Below are 24,016 nucleotides of genomic sequence, written 5' to 3' on the forward strand. Positions count from 1 at the left end.
AGAGGAATAGAGATGATAGATAGACTAGAGGAATAGAGATGATAGCTAGACTAGATGAATAGAGATGATAGATAGAGAGAAGAGTCCCCTAAGCAAGCTGGTCCTGGGGCTCTGTTCAAAAACTCAAACACACCCCACAGAGCCCCAGGACAGCAACACAATTAGACCCAACCAAATCATGAGAAAACAGAAAGATAATTACTTGACACATTGGAAAGAATTAACAAAAAAACAGAGCAAACTAGAATGCTATTTGGCCCTAAACAGAGAGTACACAGTGGCAGAATACCTGACCACTGTGACTGACCCAAACTTAAGGAAAGCTTTGACTATGTACAGACTCAGTGAGCATAGCCTTGCTATTGAGAAAGGCCACCGTAGTCAGACCTGCCTCTCAAGAGAAGACAGGCTATGTGCACACTGCCCACAAAATGAGGTGGAAACTGAGCTGCACTTCCTAACCTCCTGCCAAATGTATGACCATATTAAAGACACATATTTCCCTCAGATTACACAGAATTCAAAAAAACAAACCCGATTTTGATAAACTCCCATATCTACTGGGTGAAATACCACAGTGTGCCATGACAGCAGCAAGATTTGAGACCTGTTGCTACAAGAAAAGGTCAACCAGTGAAGAACAAACACCATTGTAAATATAACCCATATTTATGCTTATTTATTTTCACTTTTGTACTTGAACCATTTGTACATCGTTACAACACTGTATATATACATGATATGACATTTGTAATGTCTTTATTCTTTTGGAACTTCTGTGAGTGTAATGTTTACTGTTCATTTTTATTTTTTATTTCACTTTTGTATATTATCTACTGCACTTGCTTTGGCAATGTTAACATATGTTTCCCATGCCTATAAATCCCCTTGAATTGAATTGAGAACAGAGGAAAGCTGGTGAGACAGACAGAGCTAGCATTCATTCTCAGCAGCAAGAAAATTCACTGGTCAATACAGCCAACAGCTCAATACCACCACTCAGCCAGCATCGATCAGAAGCCTAGGTACTGCTGAGTGTGTATGTGTTTGTGTGTTTGTCAGGTGCATCGATCAGAAGCCTAGGTACTGCTGAGTGTGAAATCAGTTGGTACACAAAAGAACAAAATACTTTTACAAAGACAGTCGATTACATAGAGTCCCATTCAACCACTTTTTGACTTTGAAAGAAAGAGGAGTGAGGTATTGGTGCAGAATGTTTTATCAGTCCAGTCCCAGCTAGTTAATTTACCTCCCACACAATGGGGAACATCAATAGGTAATTACCTTTATCTTAAAGGGACAGTACATGGCAAAAATAAAAATAAACTTGTGTGCTGGAGTGTGTGTGTGTGTGTGTGTGTTGACCGTAACTCACCCTCTTCACAGCGGAAGTCAGGCACTGCCACGTCCTGTAGTGGGATCTCCTTGAGGAAGGCGGGACGCTGGCATCGAGGGTTGCCCGTGACGATCTTCCTGCTTCTCAGCCAATCACCAAGCCAGGCCAGACGACAGTCACAGTTGAAGGAGTTAGCAAGGAGGTTACTGATGGAGAGAGCGAGAGACTATCAGTACCAGACTTAATAATTACACCAATTATGCTTTAATGCGCCGTGTGTGTATGTGTGTCTTACAGTGTAGACAGTGTTTGCAGGGTGTCGAAGGCTCCAGGGGTGATGGTAGTTAGCTGGTTGTCATAGAGAGACAGCAGTCGAACGTTGTACAGGCCAGTGAAGCTGTTGTTATGGATACAGCTGATCTTGTTGTTCCTCAACATTCTGGAATAGAGACAACAGCTTAATTGTCATATACCAATGTGAATAGATATCAAGTGTATTGAAATATGGTGATATACATAAATATCAAACATTAGGATAAAGATTTGAGGATGTGGATAAGTTTGGTCATTTATTGCGTGAGTTAGTACATGGATAGTTTCTGTGTGGAGTCCCACGAGTCTGGCAAGAGAGAATGAAGTGTCTGGGCATGTATGTTCTCATCCAGGACCTCTATACCAGGCGATGTCAGAGGAAGGCCCAAAAAATTGTCAAAGACTTCAGTCACCCAAGTCATAGACTGTTCTTTCTGCTACCGCACGGCAAGCTGTACCGGAGCGCCAAGTCTAGGTCCAAAATTCTCCTTAACAGCGTCTACCCCAAGCCATAAGACTCCTGAACAGCTAATCAAATGGCTACCCAGACTATTTGCATTGACCCTCCCCCCACTGCTGCTACTCACAGTTTATTAATCACTTTCCCCATACAGTCACTTTCCCCATACCTACATGTACAAATTACCACGACAAACATTGACTCGGTACCGGTACCCCCTGTATATAGCCTCGTCATTGTTATTTTATTGTGTTACTTTCTTTGATAAATGTTTTTACTTTAGTTTATTTACTAAGTATTTTCTTAACTCTATTTTCTTAAAACAGCATGGTTGGTTAAGGGCTTGTAAGTAAGTATTTCCTGATAAGTTCTACACCTGTTGTATTCAGCGTATGTGACAAATAAAAATGTATTTGATTTGATGTATGCATGAGTGTGTGTGCATGCATGTGCTCATGTTTGCATCACTGTTTGTGTCACTGTGTGTGTGTGTGTGTGTGTGTGTGTGTGTGTGTGTGTGTGTGTGTGTGTGTGTGTGTGTGTGTGTGTGTGTGTGTGTGTGTGTGTGTGTGTGTGTGTGTGTGTGTGTGTGTGTGTGTGTGTGTGTGTGTGTGTGTGTGTGTGTGTGTGTGTGTGTGTGTGTGTGTGTGTGTGTGTGTGTGTGTGTGACTCACAGCATGCGTAGTCCCTCCAGTCCCTTGAACATTCCACTGCGGACAGAGTCCAGCTGATTGGCGGTGAGGTGGAGCTCATTGACTGACGCCGCCCCCTCGAACACCCCATCTTCGATCTCTGTGATCTTATTGTTGCTAAGGTTACTGGGAATAAATCAATTAAAGCGATTAAAAATAAGTTTAGTGAACTTCTTTGATTAAGTAAGTAAGTTACCATAGCATAACATCAACTACAAGTTACATCTTTTTGAGCTGAGAGAGGGTCTTGAAGACTCCTACAGCCTCCAGTGTACTGATATCATTGTTGTTCAGACGACTGGGAAGAGAGAGGAGAAAACAGAACATGGTTAGAAAGAAACAGAAACACAGCGACGAATCCTGAAGAGGTAACAAACATTTGTAGAGATAAACCATTGACATAAATGTGTGATTAATGTGGTCCAGTTAAGTGTCAGGGAGGCATGTGTGTGTGTGTGTGTGTGTGTGTGTGTGTGTGTGTGTGTGTGTGTGTGTGTGTGTGTGTGTGGGGTGTGTGTGTGTGGTGTGTGTGTGTATGTGTGTGTGTGTGTGTGTGTGTGTGTGTGTGTGTGTGTGTGTGTGTGTGTGTGTGTGTGTGTGTGTGTGTGTGTGTGTGTGTGTGTGTGTGTGTGTGTGTGTGTGTGTGTGTGTGTGTGTGTGTGTGTGTGTGTGTGTGTGTGTGTGTGTTCTTACAGTTCAGTGGTAGAGGAAGGGATGTGTTCTGGTATCTTATTGAGACGTAGGTTGGAGCAGTCCACCACGTTGGACTCACAGCGACATTTAGGAGGACAGACTGGATCACTGTTACACTCATTATTCAGACGGACGTCCTCGGTGCCTGAAGACACATAACACACACAACTTGAAAAAAAACTCTGTACCTGACAGACAAAAAACACCTGCACAAAACCACCTTTTACCAAACTTGTACCTTAAGCCCAAAATACACACGGTATAAATCCAACTGGTATAAAAAGCTCACACAACACAACACATTGAGACGTCCTTACAACTCTCTGTGACACACTGGCCTTAGGAAATCCCTCTATAGGGCCACATCTAGGACGATGAACCTAAACACCTGAGGGCTAAGACACACCAATAGCGTTTGCTGGCCGAGAGTACTTAGAACTTCTGAACAGAGTGTCGGCTGTAATTTGCAATCCGAGTGCGCACTGATTTTACATGTAGAAACAGGTGAAAATGTCAGCAGTAGACGTCTACCGCCAGTGGTCCCGAAAACACAGTGCGCTAGACGATCTGCAGATGAACACTAGATCCACATTCGGTGCAATATGTGCGAGCCTTTAAAGATCAGCTCTCGCCTGGCCTACCACGACCCTAAAGGTTGGCACGTACTACCAGATGAGAGATGGGTAGTGGGAGGGAGAGAGCAGAGAGGAAAGAGGAGTGAACGAGTGATGGAGAGAGAGAGAGATAGGCCAAGAGGGAGAGAGCGGGGGAAACGGAAGGAAGAGATGAGTACTATTTTAGAGATGTGACCTAGTGGGAGCAATGGTGTGAAAAGAACAGCAGGTCCTTAAAATGCAGACCAGAGGGAGATGGAGATATTAGGAGAGATGGAGAGAAGGAGATGGAGAGAGGTGGGGAGAGGCGGGAGAGAGGGATGAGATGTCAGAGAGGATTTGGGCAGTCTAGCAGAGAGGACCCTAGAGTACAGGCCAGGGAGGAAGTGAAGTGTTTAAAAGAGAGGGAGAGAGATGGAGAAAGAGAGTGAGAGTGGGATGAGAGAGGGATGATGTCAGAGATGGCTAGGGAGAGAGGGAAGGGAATGAAGACAGGTGGGGAAGGAGGGGAGTGGCTCCAGTGCATGGGAAGATGAGTGTGATGAATATGAGAGGTGAAGGCAACGGAGAGAGTATGTGGGAGAGGCGGAGGGACAGACAGCGGGATGAAGAGAGCGAAGCAGACAGGGATAGAGGAATTCAGGGACGACGTCAGAGGGATGTGCACTTCTACTTCCTCTTTTCTTCCCCCTCTCCCTCTCCCTCTCCCTCTCCCCTCTCCCTCTCCCCTCTGTCTATGAATAGAGGTGTACGTACCAGAGCCTGGAGCCACTTACATCACAACTACTCAATAATGGAGAGGCACTAGCAGCCACTCAATGTGTGTGTGTGTGTGTGTGTGTCTGTGTGTGTGTCTGTGTGTGTGTGTGTGTGTGTGTGTGTGTCTCACTCAGAGAGGATGGCTCAGTGTTCTTTTGTTAGTTAGTGTTCTGTGTCCTGTGTTCTATAGCGCTCGCACGCTCAGCCCCACCCCTAAGTGAAGTTTAGAGATGATGTCATCGTGCCACTGTAAAGAGTAGAGCCTCCAGAGCCACAGACAGAGGATGCACCTCAATACGCTTGTAAGTGGAGACGTCATAGAACGTCAAAAATTCAACATAGCTGGAGCCACCTTGCCGTTTTGAAGATGCCATCACGCTTGCTAGCAAAGAGATTTGCGATGGCTAATTAGTGATAAAATAAGTGAATTGTTTCACCTCATAGCTAGCCAAGATGCTTAACTTGCTAGCTAAAACGGTTTACAGTTAGTTAGAAATCACTTCTCCACTATTTTGCTAGCTACGGTACAGCTGCCATGTCAATAATAACCAGAAATGACAGGTGTCTCCAGTTGTGTTTATATTTTACCATTGTGACGCGCATCCATGCATATCCACTTCGTAAAGTCAAGTATCTTTCTCTCCACATCTCCTGAGGCTGTCTGAGTTGGAGCAGGTGTGACTGAGACATGTTGTTCCATTTGTTCTGCTTCTACAATACAGACAGCCTTATTGGTCTCTTTTGGACTCTGTGACAAACTGCTCAGACAGACAGGAAGCCTTGTACTGATGATGACTGAAGTCTAATGACGCTCATTACAATGGGCTGTGGACGGGACGTCACACACGCGCGCGTTGACTGAAGACTAATGATGCTCATTACAGAGCGAAGTGGAAGAACGGAAGGAAATGTCATTTCCTGCTACCCAGGAAACAAGGAAAGTTTCAGGACGTTCTTTGATCCAGCAGAGTAACTTAACTTTCATTGAGACAAGAGGAGTGACAGAGAGAGAGATAGAGGGGGAGGGAGGGAGAGAGAGAGAGAGAGAGAGAGAGAGAGAGAGAGAGAGAGACAGACAGAGAGAGAGGTAGAGAGAGAGGGAGAGAGAGAGAGGTAGAGAGAGAGGGAGAGAGAGAGAGACAGAGAGAGACAGACAGAGAGAGAGGTAGAGAGAGAGGGAGAGAGAGAGAGGTAGAGAGAGAGGGAGAGAGAGAGAGACAGAGAGAGACAGACAGAGAGACAGAGAGAGGTAGGGAGAGAGAGAGAGGTAGAGAGAGAGGGAGAGAGAGACAGACAGAGAGAGAGGTAGAGAGAGAGGGAGAGAGAGAGACAGACAGAGAGAGAGGTAGAGAGAGAGGGAGAGAGAGAGAGGTAGAGAGAGAGGGAGAGAGAGAGAGACAGAGAGAGACAGACAGAGAGACAGAGAGAGGTAGGGAGAAACTGCATTTTAATAGACTGGAGTTTCACTGTGATTATGTTTCATAATGTCCTAGAGAGTATATTCTACAGTCCAATTATTCCCAGAATAAAACATGGAATTCCAATGTTTTTGTGAGTGTTTGTCATTATTATTTTGCATTAATCAGGCTTTCATTTGATCTTCCCAATGAATTTCCTTTCGATTCGCCTACCAATGATAGCCCTTTATCTTTCTGACACACACACAGACACTCTAATTGTGAAGTTATTTTCTTGGAAATGCTCTGTTAAGGACTCCGAAAACATCCGCTGATTGCAATCTGGGTCCTCTGGTGGGCTTTATTTTCTACCGCTAAAGAGGACCCTCTATCTTTCTATCACGCAGACTCTCTCTCTCTCCCTTTCTGTCTACCGTGCGAGTGCACACACACACACACACACACACACACGCACACACACACACACGCACACACACGCACACACACACACACACACACACACACGTAACTTTGTCTGTGAATGTGCTTGTGCCAAAGCAAATAAGACCTTCCTTCAGTCTTTATCAAAGTTAGTCTGAGTTATACAAACAGAGGTGAGGCATAGGGCCAGAGAAGGAAACACACAACTTACGGTAAAACCCAAACCTCCAGAGTTAACCCATTCCAGTTAGAAGAATAGAGGTTAAAGAAGAGGAAGAATACAAAAAGAGTGGAGGGGTGGAGCTGTGGAGAGGTGAAAAGCTAGCTAGAAAGAGTATGAAAGCGTAAACACAACCCACTCACCAGGGATGAAGTATTGTTCCTTGGCTGTGATGGAAACAAGAGAGAAGCAGTGATGTCAGTCAACACAGATATGGTAAAACAGAGTCATATATACTCACATATATATATGACTAGATGTGATACAGATAGTCATGTATGACTATATATGACTATCTTCATAAATGGCACTGGCAACTATGACTATGGTAAATATGACAATGCTATGGAGAAGCTATGAAAAGATAAAAGATCAAGATATTGTATCAGAGAATGAGGAGAGGAAGAGAAGGATGAGGGAGAGGGGTAATCAGAGAGAAAGAGAGAGGGAGAAAGACAGAAGAAAGAAAGAGAAAGTATATAGAGAGAGTGAAACACACATCAACGAAGTGGAATCCTCAGTCCATGTTTATTCACCATGGCTAGGCAGACGGTCATGTTAGATTGTAAACCAGCGTGGGCGAGAGTAGAGTTTGGAGAGAGGAGTGCCAGGCTGCCGAGCCCACTGCTCTAACACAGTACACTGGCAGAGAGACACACAGCCAGACAGAAACACTATACTGTATCCTATGGTTGCCAGAGACAGGGAGGGCCAGGGGAGTGGGATTGGGAAAATGGCAGGAGAAGGGAGGGGGCCTGGGGGCCAGGGAGAAGGGGAATGAGTATAGTAAAGGGGCCTAAGGGGGTGGGAGTGCAGTTGAGTAAAGAGGTGGGCACAGCCTAAAACCCACAATGCCTAGCAGGCAGAGGAAAAGGGCCAGGAGGTAGATAGAACTGGGGAAGAAGGAGAATGAAGAGGGTGAGGTAGGGGCAGAGAAGGGGCAGTGGTATTTGAAGTTGCCATAGACAGAGAGATAGTGGGCACAATGCTAGAGGAATTGAACATGGGCAGAAACCCTACCCACAGCGCCAGCCTTATACAGTGATGTCAGCTCTCTGTGGTGAACAGTGAAACCAGATTCACTATGTGTTAATGTGCTATAAAACCTGCTAGAGGTTGGGGGGAGGGAGGGAGGGACTACATGAAAACCCTTGGCAAGGGATAAAGTACAGTACTATCCTATGCTGTAAATAGAGAGGAAGAATGAAAAGGAAAGAGAGTATGCCTCCAGGCTGTCTGGAGGGATATTGATTGGTCTGAGTCGAGCTGGCAGAGCAGAGAGAGGGAGATTGAGAGTATTTAAGAGAGAGTGATCGCACAGAGTGGAGAACAAGGAGTGAGACAGAGAGAGAGAGATGGAGGAGAACGAGGCTAGGAGAGAGGGGGAGCAGCAAGAGAAGTAAAGGGAAGAGAAAAATGAATGGTCACAGAGGTAGATGTAGAGACCGAGGTCAGTCCCAAAACAGAGAGCGAGAGAGAGAAATAGAGAGATGGAGAAATAGAGACACAGAGAACAGCCTTCCAGATAGATACACAGAGACAGAGAGCTGGAGAGAGACAGATAACAGCATTAGTGATAGACAGAGAGAGAGTGAGAACTGGAGAGAGAGACAGAGAGCAGCCTTAAGAGATAGAGAGAGCGAGAGAGAGCGAGAGAGAGAGAGAGAGAGAGAGAGAGAGAGAGAGAGAGAGAGAGAGAGAGAGAGAGAGAGAGATCTGATGATCTGGTGCTTCTGTCCCCAACCAAGGAGGGCCTACAGCAGCACTTAGATCTTCTGCACAGATTCTGTCAGACCTGGGCCCCGACAGTACATCTCAGTAAGACTTGTCCCATTTTGTGAATTATTGGGTGGTGAGCAGACCCCAGACCTCACAACCATAAAAGGCAATGGGTTCTATAACTGATTCAAGTATTTTAAGCCAGATCCTAATTGGTATGTCAAATGTTATGTTCCTTTTGATGGCATTGAAGGCCTTGTCTCTCATATCGTTCACAGCTTTGTGGAAGATACCTGTGGCGCTGATGCTTAGGCCGAGGTATGTATAGTTTTTTTGTGGGCTCTAGGGCAACGGTGTCTAGATGGAATTTGTATTTGAGACTCTGCGTGCAGAATTATTCAAAAATATCCTCCATGTACAACGTAAAACACCAAATAATGCATGCAGAGCAGAATTAGACCGATACCCGCTAATTATCAAAATCCAGAAAAGAGCCGTTAAATTCTACAACCACATAAAAGGAAGCAATTCCCAAACCTTCCATACCAAAGCCATCACCTACAGAGAGGAACCTGGAGAAGAGTCCCCTAAGCAAGCTGGTCCTGGGGCTCTGTTCACAAACACAAACACACCCCACAGAGCCCCAGAAAGCAACACATTTAGACCCAACCAAATCATGAGAAAACAGAAAGATAATTACTTGACACATTGGAAAGAATTAACAAAAAAACAGAGCAAACTAGAATGCTATTTGGCCCTAAACAGAGAGTACACAGTGGCAGAATACCTGACCACTGTGACTGACCCAAACTTAAGGAAAGCTTTGACTACGGAAAGACTCAGTGAGCATAGCCTTGCTATTAAGAAAGGCCGCCTTAGGCAGACCTGCTCTCAAGAGAAGACAGGCTATGTGCACACTGCCCACAAAATGAGGTGGAAACTGAGCTGCACTTCCTAACCTCCTGCCAAATGTATGACCATATTAGAGACATATATTTCCCTCAGATTACACAGACCCACTAAGAATTCAAAAACAAACCCAATTTTGATAAACTCCCATATCTACTGGGTGAAATACCACAGTGTACCATCACAGCAGCAAGATGTGTGACCTGTTGCCACAGGAAAAGGGCAACCAGTGAAGAACAAACACCATTGTAAAAGTAACCCATATTTATGTTTATTTATTTTCCCTTTTGTACTTTAACTATTTGCACATAATATGACATTTGAAATGTCTTTATTATTTTGGAACTTTTATGAGTGTACTGTTTACTGTTTATTTGTATTGTTTATTTAACTTTATTATCTACTTCACTTGCCTTGGCAATGTTACCATATGTTTACCATGCCAATAAAGCCCTTACATTGAATTGAGAGAGAGAGAGAGATGGAGAACAGCCTTCCAGATAGATACAGAGAGAGACAGAACTGGAGAGAGACAGAGAACAGCCTTAGATATACTGTAGATAGAGAGAGAGACAGAGAACAGCCTTAGAGATAGATAGAGAGAGACAGAGAGAGAGCATCCTTAGTGATAGATACAGAGAGAGAGAGACAGAGAGAGAACAGCCTTCCAGATAGATACAGAGAGAGACAGAGAGAGAACAGCCTTCCAGATAGATACAGAGAGAGAGAGACAGAGAGAGAACAGCCTTCCAGATAGATACAGAGAGAGACAGAGAGAGAACAGCCTTCCAGATAGATACAGAGAGATAGAGACAGAGAGAGAACAGCCTTCCAGATAGATACAGAGAGAGACAGAGAGAGAACAGCCTTCCAGATAGATACAGAGAGAGAGAGACAGAGAGAGAACAGCCTTCCAGATAGAGGTGCAGACAGAGAGAGAGACAGAGAGGGAACAGCCTTCCAGATAGATACAGAGAGAAAGAGAGACAGAGAGAACAGCCTTCCAGATAGATACAGAGAGAAAGAGAGACAGAGAGAGAACAGCCTTCCAGATAGATACAGAGAGAAATAGAGACAGAGAGAGAACAGCCTTCCAGATAGAGGTGCAGACAGAGAGAGAGAGATGGAGAGAGAGACAGAGAACAGCCTTCCAGATAGAGGTGCAGACAGAGAGAGAGAGATGAAGAGAGAACAGCCTTCCAGATAGAGGTGCAGACAGAGAGAGAGAGATGGAGAGAGAGACAGAGAACAGCCTTCCAGATAGAGGTGCAGACAGAGAGAGAGAGATGAAGAGAGAACAGCCTTCCAGATAGATACAGAGACAGAGAGAGATGGAGAGAGAACAGCCTTCCAGATAGAGAGAGAACAGCCTTCCAGATAGAGAGAGAGAGAGAACAGTCTTCCAGATAGAGCGAGAGAACAGCCTTCCATAGAGAGAGAGAACAGCCTTCCAGATAGAGAGAGAACAGCCTTCCAGATAGAGAGAGAGAGAACAGTCTTCCAGATAGAGAGAGAGAGAACAGCCTTCCAGATAGAGAGAGAACAGCCTTCCAGATAGAGAGAGAACAGCCTTCCAGATAGAGCGAGAGAACAGCCTTCCAGATAGAGAACAGCCTTCCAGATAGAGAGAGAGAGAACAGCCTTCCAGATAGAGAGAGAACAGCCTTCCAGATAGAGAGAGAACAGCCTTCCAGATAGAGCGAGAGAACAGCCTTCCAGATAGAGAACAGCCTTCCAGATAGAGAGAGAGAGAACAGCCTTCCAGATAGAGAACAGCCTTCCAGATAGAGAGAGAGAGAGAACAGCCTTCCAGATAGAGAGAGAGAGAGAACAGCCTTCCAGATAGAGAACAGCCTTCCAGATAGAGAGAGAGAGAACAGCCTTCCAGATAGAGGTGCAGACAGATGCCAGTCCTCCTACCAGAGCAGCGGAACTTCTTGCTCTTGATCTGCCCGATGCGTTTGTTGGCCAAACGTCTGGGGCTGGCACAGCGGGCACCGCTGGTCTCTATTGGGTTGGAGCGCAGGTAGTCTGCCAGCCACTTCAGGTTACAGTCACAGATAAACGGGTTCTGGGCCAGGTGACTGGAAATAGTGAGGGAGGGAATTACATCTCAGGAATTGAAAAGGAGGGTAGCAAATTCCATCTCAATTACATTTTTGTAAACATTAAAAACTATATACAGAGTTCAGACATTCAATTCTCAAAAGTGTTACTTCTGATGTCCCTCGCTGTGTGACAGTTAAAATATGACAGTCTGTGCAATTGTGTGTGGCATATGAGGTGGCAATCGAGGCCTAGGGTATGTGGTTCATTTGAGTGGTCAGAACACAGTGCAGGGACAAGGTTCTTTTCACCGAATTCAGGTTAAACAAGAGGCTAGTTATAGACTGGAACAGCCCCCCCCCCAGTGTGTGTGTGTGTGTGTGTGTGTGTGTGTGTGTGTGTGTGTGTGTGTGTGTGCGTGCGTGCGTGCGTGTGTGCATGCGTGCGTGCGTGCGTGCGTGCGCGTGTGTGTGTGTGTGTGTGTGTGTGCGTGTGCGTGCGTGTGCATGTGTGTGTGTGAACACCGTCTACCCTGTCGCCAATGGGTCTCTGGGTGAGAACTGTTGTCAGATGAGCCAAGGGACAACATTATCAATCAACTTGACAGGTGTGTTTGTGTGTGTCTGAGTTTGTGTGCCTGCATATACCTATGTGTACGTGTTACACCACATAACACAATTGTTCTTGCTAAACATAAACTGACCAAGACAATCAGTCAAAACCTACTGCAGTTTGCAGTCAGTATTCATAACAGTGTTTGGTAAGGCTGCACTCGCTTGGTTGGAGGGTGTATTGGCTTGATTTTTAATTTCCTGAGGGTGCGTGTGTGTGTGTGAGTGTGTATGTGTGTGTTTTTACACAGGTCTTGTGTGTGTGTTTTTGTATGTGTGTGTGTGCGTGCATGCGCACGTATGTGTAAGCGCCCGTGTGTGTGTGTGTGTGTGTGTGTGTGTGTGTGTGTGTGTGTGTGTGTGTGTGTGTGTGTGTGTGTGTGTGTGTGTGTGTGTGTGTGTGTGTGTGTGTGTGTGTGTAACTCACAGCGTCTGTATAGCTCTGAGGGATGCGAAGGTGCCCTTGGCCACAGTCTGTATCTTGTTGTCATACAGAGACAGTAGGGAGAGATTCTGCAGGTCTGTGAAGGCATTGGCCCGAACACAGTGGATCTTATTGGCATTCAACAACCTGGGAGAGGGAGGTAGAAAGAGAGACAGAGAGAGAGAGAAATAGAGAAAGAGAGAGAGCGAGAGAGAGAGGGTGGGGATGGACGGAGGGAAGAAGGGAGGGAAAGAAAGTGGAAACGAGATAAGGGAGATGTGGAAAGCATCAATATAAGATGAGTGTCATCAGAGAATAACTAGTATTACTATTGTTTGTATACTTACAGTAGTTGCAGGGCATATAGTCCGTCGAACACTCCTTTGGGCAGCTCCGTGATCTTATTCCCATATAGGACTCTGTTAATATCAACCAATTGATATATTAATTAACAATCAATCAATCACCCAATCAATAAGAAATTGTATTTATGTAAAAGCAGAGTGACTCACAGTGAGTTGAGGGATCTCAGGCCCTGGAAGGCATCAGGAGCTATTTCTGATATTTGGTTATTACTGAGATCTCTGGCGAGAGTGAGAGAGAGAGAGAGAATGAGAGAGAGAGAGAGAGAGAACGAGAGAGAGAGAGAGAACGAGAGAAAGAGAACGAGAGAGAGAGAACGAGAGAGAGAGAGAGAGAGAGAGCGAGAGAACGAGAGAGAGAGAGAGAGCGAGAGAACGAGCGAGAGAGAGAGAGAGAGAGAGAGAGAGAGAGAGAGAGAGAGAGAGAGAGGAGGGGGGTTAAAGAGACATTCAATGTTGGAGGTTTGTCTTTAGCCTTGCCCAACTGTCATACAGTAGCTGTAACCTCTGACCCCAAGAACTCAACCAAGTCCTTACTGTACCATAACGTATTATTGAAGTTTCCAATCAAGAACTTCCTAAAGCAGCCAATGATATTTGAGCAGAGGTAGGTTGACGACACTGCCAGCCAATGAAAATCCAGAATAGTGTGATGAATGTGGTGTATTAATGGGGTGCAGGGCTGGGGTCCATATGGAACAGGCTGTCTCTGTAAATGCCTGTTAACAGAATCCACAGACCACTGGCCACAAGCTAACCACTATGTGTATGTGTGTGTGTGTGTGTGTGTGTGTGTGTGTGTGTGTGTGTGTGTGTGTGTGTGTGTGTGTGTGTGTGTGTGTGTGTGTGTGTGTGTGTGTGTGTGTGTGTGTGTGTGTGTGCGTATGAGTGCATGTGTGCGTATGAGTGTGTGTGTGTGCGTGTGTATGAGTGTGTGTGTGTGCGTATGAGTGTGTGTGTGTGTGTTAATGGAGTGCGCAGTGAAAAAGGGAAATCATTAAAGTGAAATCGTCATGTGGTCTTTAAGATGTGAAATTATCCCATTTGAGGCTAATGTTAAACTAAGTGTAAAATAAGTAGCTATTTGTCTTTTTGCAAAAGCCTGATGTTTCATGGAAAATAAAGGTTACAGACACACTCCTGTCATGTGCCAGGGGAACAACAGTTCATATATGGGGTCATACAAACTGGGCCAAGGTGAGAGCGTGTCTGTTAGTGTGTTTACACAGTGGGTTGACCTGTCACCTATTTTATATCTAAAGGGATCTTTTAAGGATCTGTAGTGATCTGTCTTATTAGAGTGTGTTATTATTATTATTATTATTGTTATTGTATTAGAGGCTACAGGCTTTATTCTAGATCCGGAGCGGTTCCTTTTAATAACATTGAGACAACATACTTGTATTGTCAAAACAAACACTACAATGCAGGAGTAGCAGAAAATCTCAACTCACTCTCCTATCATATCTGAGCGTATGAGTGATTGAAGTGTGTGGGGGGGGGGGGGTAGGAAGGCAGGGGGGGCGTACCACCCTCTGCAGAGCCTTGCAGTCTGCGGTGGGGGAGTTGCAGTATCAGGCGGTGATGCAGCCCGACCGTATGCCCTCGATGGTGCTCATGTAGAACACTGTGAGGGCCCTCGGGGATAGGCACGACAGTCGCCGAAGTCCACAATCAGCTCCTTTGTTTTGCTGACATTGAGGGAGAGGTTGTTTACCTGACACCACACCGTCAGAGTACCTACCTCCTCTGTGAACTTGATGATGGAGTTGGAACTATGTGATGCCACGCAGTCGAGGGTATACAGGGAGTACAGGAAGGGACTAAGGACACACCCTTGTGGGGTCCCCCGTGTTGAAGATCAGTGTGGAGGAGATCATTTTGCCTACCTTCACCACCTGGGGACTGCCTGTCAGGAAGTCCAGGACTCAGTTGCATAAGGAGGAGTTCAGTCCCAGGGCCAGAGCTTTGTGGTGAGCTTAGAGGGCACTACGGTATTGAAGGCCGAGCTGTAGATAATGAACATTCCATTTGTCCAGGTGGGTGAGGGCAGTGTGCAGTGTAATGGCGATTGCAATGGGCGGTAGGGGAATTGGAGAGGGTCGAGTGTGTCGGCTTAGGAGGAGGTGGTGTAGTCTTTGACTAGCCTCTCGAGGCACTTCATGATGACGGAAGTGACAGAAGTGAGTACTACGGTTGGTAAGGTAATTCAGTACAGTTACTTTCCCTTTCTTGGGCATGGGGATGATAGTGGACATCTTGAAGCTGGTGGGGATAACACCCTGAGCTTAAGAGAAAATGTCAGAAAACACAACAGCTTGCTGGTCTGCACATGCTCTGAGGGCGCGGCTAGGGATGCCGGCAGCTGGACCGGCAGCCCTGCGAGGGTTAACACGCTTGAATAACTTGCATGCGTCCTCCGTGGAGACCGTAGGCATGTATCCCTCGTTGTCCTCAGGGGCTCTCCTCGGCAGCTCAGTTGTTATGCTCGAAGCGTGAGAAAAAGATGCTTAGCTCATCTGGTAGGGTGGCGTTAATGTCTGCGACGTGACTGGCTTTCTTTTTGTCATCCGTGATGAGTAGAAGCCTCTGCCACATACAACTCGTGTCTGACCCAATGGCTAGCAGGCATAAGTAGGGCAGAAAGGAGAGGATCAAACCTCAGTCTTCATTCCAGCACTCGCTAGTTGTGACCAGTAGCCCATGTATTTTAAGAGTAGGCTGGTTAGCGGGTAGTTGGTGAGGCTGAAATACTACTGGACCACCCCCGTAAGTAGGGCAGAAAGGGGGAGAGAAAAAGAGGAGGAGAGGAGGAACAAACCCTCAGTCTTCATTCCAGCACTCTTTCATTTCCCCCATATCATATAATATAAGCATCATATCCATAATCATCTCTGCCACAGTTTACAGTGCGCCTTCGCAGTCAGACAGACACTCTAACCAGGCTGAGAATACCAGCGAGTAGCACTGAAACATGAGAGGTGTTATTACTGTGGAGAGGTTTCAGCTTGTAGCGTTCTGTAGCCTTCTGCAGCCATCACCCCTGTACCTCTTCCTGCTCTTAGTCTGGACATGGTAGTTTGGGGTTGTGACATGAAACTGAGAAGTGTACTTTGTGTACTTCAGCCCTAGAGGAAGTGTACTTAGTGTACTTCAGCCCTAGAGGAAGTGTACTTAGTGTACTTCAGCCCTAGAGGAAGTGTACTTAGTGTACTTCAGCCCTAGAGGAAGTGTACTTAGTGTACTTCAGCCCTAGAGGAAGTGTACTTAGTGTACTTCAGCTCTATAGAGCAGCGTATATACTTACATCCTGCGCAGCTTCTTGTAGGGAGAGAAGGTTCCGGGAGGAACTGACTTGATCCCATTCTGCTCCAGACGACTAGAGAGGAAAGGAGAAAAGATGGGGAAAAGAGAGATATAGATACCATCAGGTCATAAACCAACAACAGAGTCCACTATAGAAACAAACAGAGTAGTCATACATCACTGCCGACACATGGTAATTGGTCAGCTGTTGCCAACTACCTTAATCCCTGCTATGTGTATGTGTGTGTGTGTCTCTGTGCGTGCACATGCATCTGCGTGTCCGTGTCTGTGTGTGTGGGTGTCTCTGTGTGCGTGCACGTGCATCTACGTGTGTCTTTCCCCTCCCCTGGTTCATTAATAAAGATCTCTTCCTGTCCTGTGTGTGAGTCATAACATCTCCTCTGAAAAAATAAACAGGTCTGGAAGAGAGAGGACCAGGGAGAGACATGGAGGAGAGAGGAACAGGGAGAGACATGGAGGAGAGAGGAACAGGAAGAGACATGGAGGAGAGAGGAACAGGGAGAGACATGGAGGAGAGAGGAACAGGGAGAGACACGGAGGAGAGAGGAACAGGGAGACATGGAGGAGAGAGGAACAGGAAGAGACATGGAGGAGAGAGGAACAGGGAGAGACATGGAGGAGAGAGGAACAGGGAGAGACACGGAGGAGAGAGGAACAGGGAGAGACACGGAGGAGAGAGGAACAGGAAGAGACATGGAGGAGAGAGGAACAGGGAGAGACATGGAGGAGAGAGGAACAGGGAGAGACACGGAGGAGAGAGGAACAGGGAGACATGGAGGAGAGAGGAACAGGGAGAGACATGGAGGAGAGAGGAACAGGGAGACATGGAGGAGAGAGGACCAGGGAGAGACACGGAGGAGAGAGGAACAGGGAGAGACATGGAGGAGAGAGGAACAGGGAGAGACACGGAGGAGAGAGGAACAGGGAGAGACATGGAGGAGAGAGGAACAGGAAGAGACATGGAGGAGAGAGGAACAGGGAGAGACATGGAGGAGAGAGGACCAGGGAGAGACACGGAGGAGAGAGGAACAGGGAGAGACATGGAAGAGAGAGGAACAGGGAGAGACACGGAGGAGAGAGGAACAGGGAGACATGGAGGAGAGAGGAACAGGGAGAGACATGGAGGAGAGAGGAACAGGGAGACATGGAGGAGAGAGGACCAGGGAGAGACACGGAGGAGAGAGGAACAGGGAGAGACATGGAGGAGAGAGGAACAGGGAGAGACACGGAGGAGAGAGGAACAGGGAGAGACATGGAGGAGAGAGGAACAGGAAGAGACATGGAGGAGAGAGGAACAGGGAGAGACATGGAGGAGAGAGGACCAGGGAGAGACACGGAGGAGAGAGGAACAGGGAGAGACATGGAAGAGAGAGGAACAGGAAGAGACATGGAGGAGAGAGGAACAGGGAGAGACATGGAGGAGAGAGGACCAGGGAGAGACATGGAGGAGAGAGGAACAGGGAGAGACACGGAGGAGAGAGGAACAGGGAGACATGGAGGAGAGAGGAACAGGGAGAGACACGGAGGAGAGAGGAACAGGGAGAGACATGGAGGAGAGAGGAACAGGGAGAGACACGGAGGAGAGAGGAACAGGGAGACATGGAGGAGAGAGGAACAGGGAGAGACACGGAGGAGAGAGGAACAGGGAGAGACACGGAGGAGAGAGGAACAGGGAGAGACACGGAGGAGAGAGGAACAGGGAGACAAGGAGGAGAGAGGAACAGGGAGAGACACGGAGGAGAGAGGAACAGGGAGAGACATGGAGGAGAGAGGAACAGGGAGAGACATGGAGGAGAGAGGAACAGGGAGAGACACGGAGGAGAGAGGAACAGGGAGAGACATGGAGGAGAGAGGAACAGGGAGAGACATGGAGGAGAGAGGAACAGGAAGAGACACGGAGGAGAGAGGAACAGGGAGACATGGAGGAGAGAGGAACATGCTGGAGACTCCAGACATCACAGATCACAAAAGTGTGTGTGGCACTGCTCTCTGTCTCTGTCTCTTACTCTCTCACTCACACACACACTATCTAACGGTGGAAACTGAGAGTCACAGATGTACTGTAATCAGACTCAGATGTTAAGGAGAAGCAGGCCTTGAAGCTAGTAAGGACTGGGCTCTGAACCCTGTTGTGTGTGTGCGTGTACAAGGCTGCCAGTGTGTGTGTGTGTGTGTGTGTGTGTGTGTGTGTGTGTGTGTGTGTGTGTGTGTGTGTGTGTGTGTGTGTGTGTGTGTGTGTGTGTGTGTGTGTGTGTGTGTGTGTGTGTGTGTGTGTGTGTGTGTGTGTGTGTGCATGTGGTTGAGTGGTGGTGTGGCAGGGCATGCAGACAGCTGTCTCTCTCCTGCTCTGTTCCAGTCCTTTAACCCATCTAAGTCTCATTAAGCCCAGTTTTAAAAGCTGTCAACTGACCCACAGATAAACAGCCAAGGCTGGGGCAGCATGGATCTGGATATGGCCATGGCAGAGGCTGGGATTGGACTGGGGTAGGGCGAGAGCTGGTAAATATGAATGGGTCTAGAGAGAGGGCTGGGAAAGTTGGGGTTTGGGTTTTGGGACCAAATGGGTGGAGTGATAGGAATGAGGCCCAGCAGTAAATCAAATCAAATCAAAATGTATTGGTCACGTACACATATTTTGTAGATGTTATCGCAGGTGTAGTGAAATGTTTATGTTCCTAGCTCCAACAGTGTTGTAATACCTAACAATACAAAACAATACATGCAAATACAAAAAATGTAACTCATAAATTAGGAAATGTAGAAATATTAGAACGAGCAATATCAGTGTGGAATATAAATCTATATGTATATGATGGTGTGTATAGACATTATGGACAGTATATGAATAGAAAAGGTGTGTACAGCAGTAGTTGAGATGAGCCTTGACTAGAATACAGTATACACATGTGAAGTGGGTAAAACAGTATGTAAACATTATTAAAGTGACCAGTGTTTAATGACTATGTACATACAGAAGCCGGCTAGTAACATTGATTAAAGTTCAGGGCAGGGTACAAAGCGGTGGCCGGCTAGTGGTGACTATTTAACAGTTTGATTGACTGGAGATAGAAAATATTTTTCAGTCTCTCGGTCCAAGCTTTGATGCACTCTGCCTTCTAGATGGTAGCGGGGTGAACAGGCCTTGGCTCGGGTGGCTGAGGTCCTTGATGATCTTCTTGGCCTTCCTGTGACACCAGGTGATGTAGATGTCCTGGAGGACAGGCAGTGTGCCCATGGTGATGCACCACCCTCTGAATATCCCTGCTGTTTCGGCGGTGCAGTTGCAATGCCAGGCGGTGATACAGCCCGACAGGATGCTCTCAATGGTGCATCTGTAGATGTTAGTGAGGGTCTTAGTGGCCAAGCCAAATTTCTTCAGCCTCCTGAGGTTGAAGAGGCGCTGTTGCGCCTACTTCACCATACTGTCTGTGTGGGTGGACCAATTCAGGTTGTCAGTGATGTGATAGCTGAGAAACGTGAAGCTTTTCAGCCTCTTCAATACGGCCCCGTCGATGTGAATGGGAGCGTGCTCCCTCTGCTGTCTCCTGAAGTCCACGATCAGCTCCTTCATTTTGTTGACGTTGGGTGAGAGGTTATTTCCTGGCACCACTCCCCCAGGGCCCTCACCTCCTCCCTGTCGGCTGTCTCATCATTGTTGGTAATCAGTCCTACCACTGTTGTGTCATCTGCAAACTTCTTGACTGAGTTGGAGACATGCGTGGCCACACAGTCATGGGTGAACAGGAAGTACAATAGGGGGCTGGGCACTCAATCTTGTGGGGCCCCAGTGTTGAGGATCAGCGTAGCGGAGGAGTTGTTTCCTACCTTCACCACCTGGGGTCGGCACGTAAGGAAGTTTAGGACCCAGTTGCACAGGGCGGGTTTCAGACCCAGGGCACCGAGCTTAGTGATGAGCTTGGAGGGAACTATGATGTTGAGCTGTAGTCGATGAACAGCATTCTTATATAGGTTTTCAGTGCAATGGTGATTGCGTCATCCGTGGATCTGTTGGGGCAGTAAGCAAATTGAAGTGGGTCTAGGGTGTCGGGAAAGGTGGAGGTGATATGATCCTTAACTAGCCTCTCAAAGCACTTCATGATGACAGAAGTGAGTGTGGCACTGTGTTTTCCTCGAAGCGGGCAAAGAAGGTGTTTAGCTTGTCCGGGATCAAGGCATCAGTGTCTGTGACGTGGCTGGTTTTCCCTTTATAATCTGTGATTGTCTGGAGTCCCTGCCACAAACGTCTCTTGTCTGAGCCTTTGAATTGCGACTCCACTTTGTCTCTGTACTGACGTTTTGCCTGTTTGATTGCCTTACAGAGGGCATAGCTGGACTGTTTGTACTCGTCCATGTTCCCAGTCACCTTGACGTGGTTATATGTGGTGGTTCGCGCTTTCAGTTTTGAGTGAATGCTGCCATCTGTCCAGGGTTTTTGGTTTGGATAAGTTCTGTCACAGTAGGAACAACATCCTCTATGCACTTCCTGATGAACTCAGTCAACGAGTCAGTGTATACGTCAATACTATTCTGAGGCAACCCAGACATTTTTATTGAACCTTTATTTTGACATGAGGGGCACTGTATACTTAAGCAAAGACAAATCCAAATTGTCGGTCCCTAATGACTTCTTGATGTCAATACCTATTAAGGCAGCAAGAAATTCTGTTTCTGTGAGTTGCCAAAAAGATAAACCCTGACTACCATTTCCCAAGTCACGTGAAGTTGACTGATCATCCATCCAGGCAACTGGAGGCTGTATGTGGGAAGAACAGTCAACTGACTGGACAAGACCAGCATGACCACCATTTCTTTCAAAGGGATCACTAACTGAGTCTGTCATAGCGCTAAGGAAGTAATTTGATTGTTTGACCGAGACAGTGCATCTATTTCTCAATTGCCTAAATAGCAGCCAATCAGCTAACGATACAGTTTGTCTAGTCTTGGCTCAGGCTTGATTTCTTTTCAAGAGGAGGTCTGAGAGTACCATGGGGTAGTTCAGTTTTTGACTCTGAGTTGCTTGAGTTGGCATGTTTATCAGCCAGAGAGGTAAAAATGGATGAGAAGTGCTCTGAAATAAAATACTCTATCCCGGTCAGCGTGATCAAAACAATCTTGAGCATAGATTCCGATTGGTCAGACAAATACTGAACAGTCCTTACAACAGGTACTTCCTGTTTAAGTTTCTGCCAGTACCACAGTGTTAAGCCTTATTTCAAAACACTTCCAAGGATATTATCAGTTTCAGCCTTATTTCAAAACACTTCCAAGGATATTATCAGTTTCAGCCTTATTTCAAAACACTTCCAAGGATATTATCAGTTTCAGCATTATTTCAAAACACTTTCAGGGATATTATCAGTTTCAGCCTTATTGCAAAACACTTCCAGGGATATTATCAGTTTCAGCCTTATTTCAAAACACTTCCAAGGATATTATCAGTTTCAGCCTTATTTCAAAACACTTCCAAGGATATTATCAGTTTCAGCCTTATTTCAAAACACTTCCAGGGATATTATCAGTTTCAGCCTTATTTCAAAACACTTCCAGGGATATTATCAGTTTCAGCCTTATTTCAAAACACTTCCAGGGATATTATCAGTTTCAGCCTTATTTCAAAACACTTCCAGGGATATTATCAGTTTCAGCCTTATTTCAAAACACTTCCAGGGATATTATCAGTGTTTCAGAGCCACATATTTAAAATAGTAAAAGAGCCACATGCGCATAATTTCAAGAACATTCGAATAACAAAGCCACTCCTGTTCACAAGTCCAGCTGCATGCTGTAATAGGGCGTCTAGTTTGATAAAATATGATTTTAAACCTGGCTAGATAAGCAGAGCAGACAGCTTTCGACTGTAGAGTCTGACTCAAAGTGTGATTGGACTGAACAGGATAAATCCCACATACTTTTAATGCTGTAGGATTCTGTTACTGCCTGCTGACCAGAGTAGATTTACACACACACACTATGGTTAGGGACTTAGGCTAAATGTCAATTTGCAGTGTGTGTGTGTGTGTGTGTGTGTGTGTGTGTGTGTGTGTGTGTGTGTGTGTGTGTGTGTGTGTGTGTGTGTGTGTGTGTGTGTGTGTGTGTGTGTGTGTGTGTGTGTGTGTGTGTGTGTGTGTGTGTGTGTGTGTGTGTGTCCATTAATGGGAAGTAAATGGTACATGTTGAGTTTTTGCGTACTCAATGACTTCCCTCAATAACACAGTTTCAAGTTTCCATATATTTAATTGAAGAATGTTCTGGTTCAAAGCTATGGGCCTTCATTTATGGACAGATAGAGCTGTATAATTGACATTCTTAGGATAGCTGTGATTCCAGACCACAGATTCCTGCGGTAGTCATGTTCTCTCTGTGTGTGTGTGTGTGTGTGTGTGTGTGTGTGTGTGTGTGTGTGTGTGTGTGTGTGTGTGTGTGTGTGTGTGTGTGTGACAGCATTGTGGTCTCATGTCCCCACAGTGAGTCAGGGTGTTTTGCCAAGTGGCTTTAGTTCCATCTATCATCATGTCTGGAGCAGGAGATCCCAGGGTACTGTAGAAAACACTGTCTGGAGAACAAGCTGAGTGTGTGTGAGTTTGAGATTGTGTCCGAAGAAGTTTGAGAAGTGCATTAAGTGTGTGAATGGGTTTTATCATATAGGAGTGTGTCTGAGTGTGTGTCTGAGCGTGTGTCTGAGTATGTTAGTGTGGGACAAAAGCCTTCCAGACAGCATTCATCTCTCCATCCCCCTTCTCAAATCAGTACATCCAAGGACTGTTTCCAACATGAAAAAAGACCACAGGTGACAAACGTGAGATTAAAGGAGGCACAGAGGAATCAATCAGGGTCAGGACACACACACACACACACACACACACACACACACACACACACACACACACACACACACACACACACACACACACACACACACACACACACACACACACACACACACACACACACACACACACACACACACACACACACACACACACACACACACATATTGATTCCTCTGTCCTCCAGCCCAAGCCTGAGGCCTTCATCCATCCATCCCTCTCTATCCCTCCATCCCTCCCTCCCTCTCTATCCCTCCATCCCTCCCTCCCTCTCTATCGCTCCATCCCTCCTTTTCCAGTCAACCAAGCAAAGATAAACAATCTCTATAAGTAGCCTTGACATGGAGAATCAATGCCTGTCGTCGACCCATTCATCAGGTGTCTGTCTCTGTGTGTATAATATTATCAATAGTTGTAATTCTATTCATTAGGCATGGGTTTTCATTTGGGCTGAGAGAGACAGGGTGACATACACACAATGGAGTCTCCTCTAAGGACACATGCTCTATGAGACAGAAAGACTCATGTTGTAGCCACCAGGAAACAACCGAGACATTTTCACAAACAACTGCATTACTATCAGTGTTAAAAGCATAACATTTTTACCAAAACCTCTCATTATGTGAGGTCCTTGAGAAGACGGCAATAATTTACACGTTTAAAATAAACCGTATGTGTGATTTACATCTGCAGTAAAATGTAGAGCCCTGTTCTATGTGAAGTACTGAGAATGTTACGGCATGGTCTGTTTTTGGAAAGAAATTGGCTGTATCTTTACAGTTGCCAACAGTCAGACCCCTAGTGAGATAAATAAAAAGACTGAGTCCGTCTAACACAGATACACAGTACACTAACCTCTCAGGGGCT

At 46.2% G+C, this 24,016-nt stretch overlaps 1 protein-coding gene across 10 annotated transcripts in view; it reads right to left on the reverse strand.

Annotated features, from left to right (window-relative positions):
* The window catches only part of LOC106612875 (slit homolog 1 protein), a 156,417-nt gene that overhangs the window by 27,823 nt on the left and 104,578 nt on the right, over positions 1–24,016 (reverse strand). For 7 of the 10 annotated variants that reach the window (XR_001330387.2, XM_014214514.2, XM_014214483.2 and 4 more), the window contains exons 10-20: positions 16,303–16,374; positions 13,146–13,217; positions 12,981–13,052; positions 12,637–12,780; positions 11,473–11,636; positions 7,068–7,091; positions 3,494–3,638; positions 3,024–3,098; positions 2,783–2,926; positions 1,632–1,775; positions 1,376–1,542 (exon numbers count right to left, since the gene is read on the reverse strand). Coding sequence is in view for 9 of the 10 variants with exons in the window: in XM_014214514.2 (XP_014069989.1) it covers positions 1,376–1,542; positions 1,632–1,775; positions 2,783–2,926; positions 3,024–3,098; positions 3,494–3,638; positions 7,068–7,091; positions 11,473–11,636; positions 12,637–12,780; positions 12,981–13,052; positions 13,146–13,217; positions 16,303–16,374 (1,223 nt within the window). In the remaining variant the exon portion in view is untranslated. The remainder of the gene's footprint in view (positions 1–1,375; positions 1,543–1,631; positions 1,776–2,782; positions 2,927–3,023; positions 3,099–3,493; positions 3,639–7,067; positions 7,092–11,472; positions 11,637–12,636; positions 12,781–12,980; positions 13,053–13,145; positions 13,218–16,302; positions 16,375–24,016) is intronic. The other 3 variants (XM_014214505.2, XM_014214525.2, XM_014214553.2) reach the window with 1 other exon arrangement.

This window comes from Salmo salar, chromosome ssa01 (assembly GCF_905237065.1).
Source record: "Salmo salar chromosome ssa01, Ssal_v3.1, whole genome shotgun sequence".
Classification (NCBI taxonomy): domain Eukaryota; kingdom Metazoa; phylum Chordata; class Actinopteri; order Salmoniformes; family Salmonidae; genus Salmo; species Salmo salar.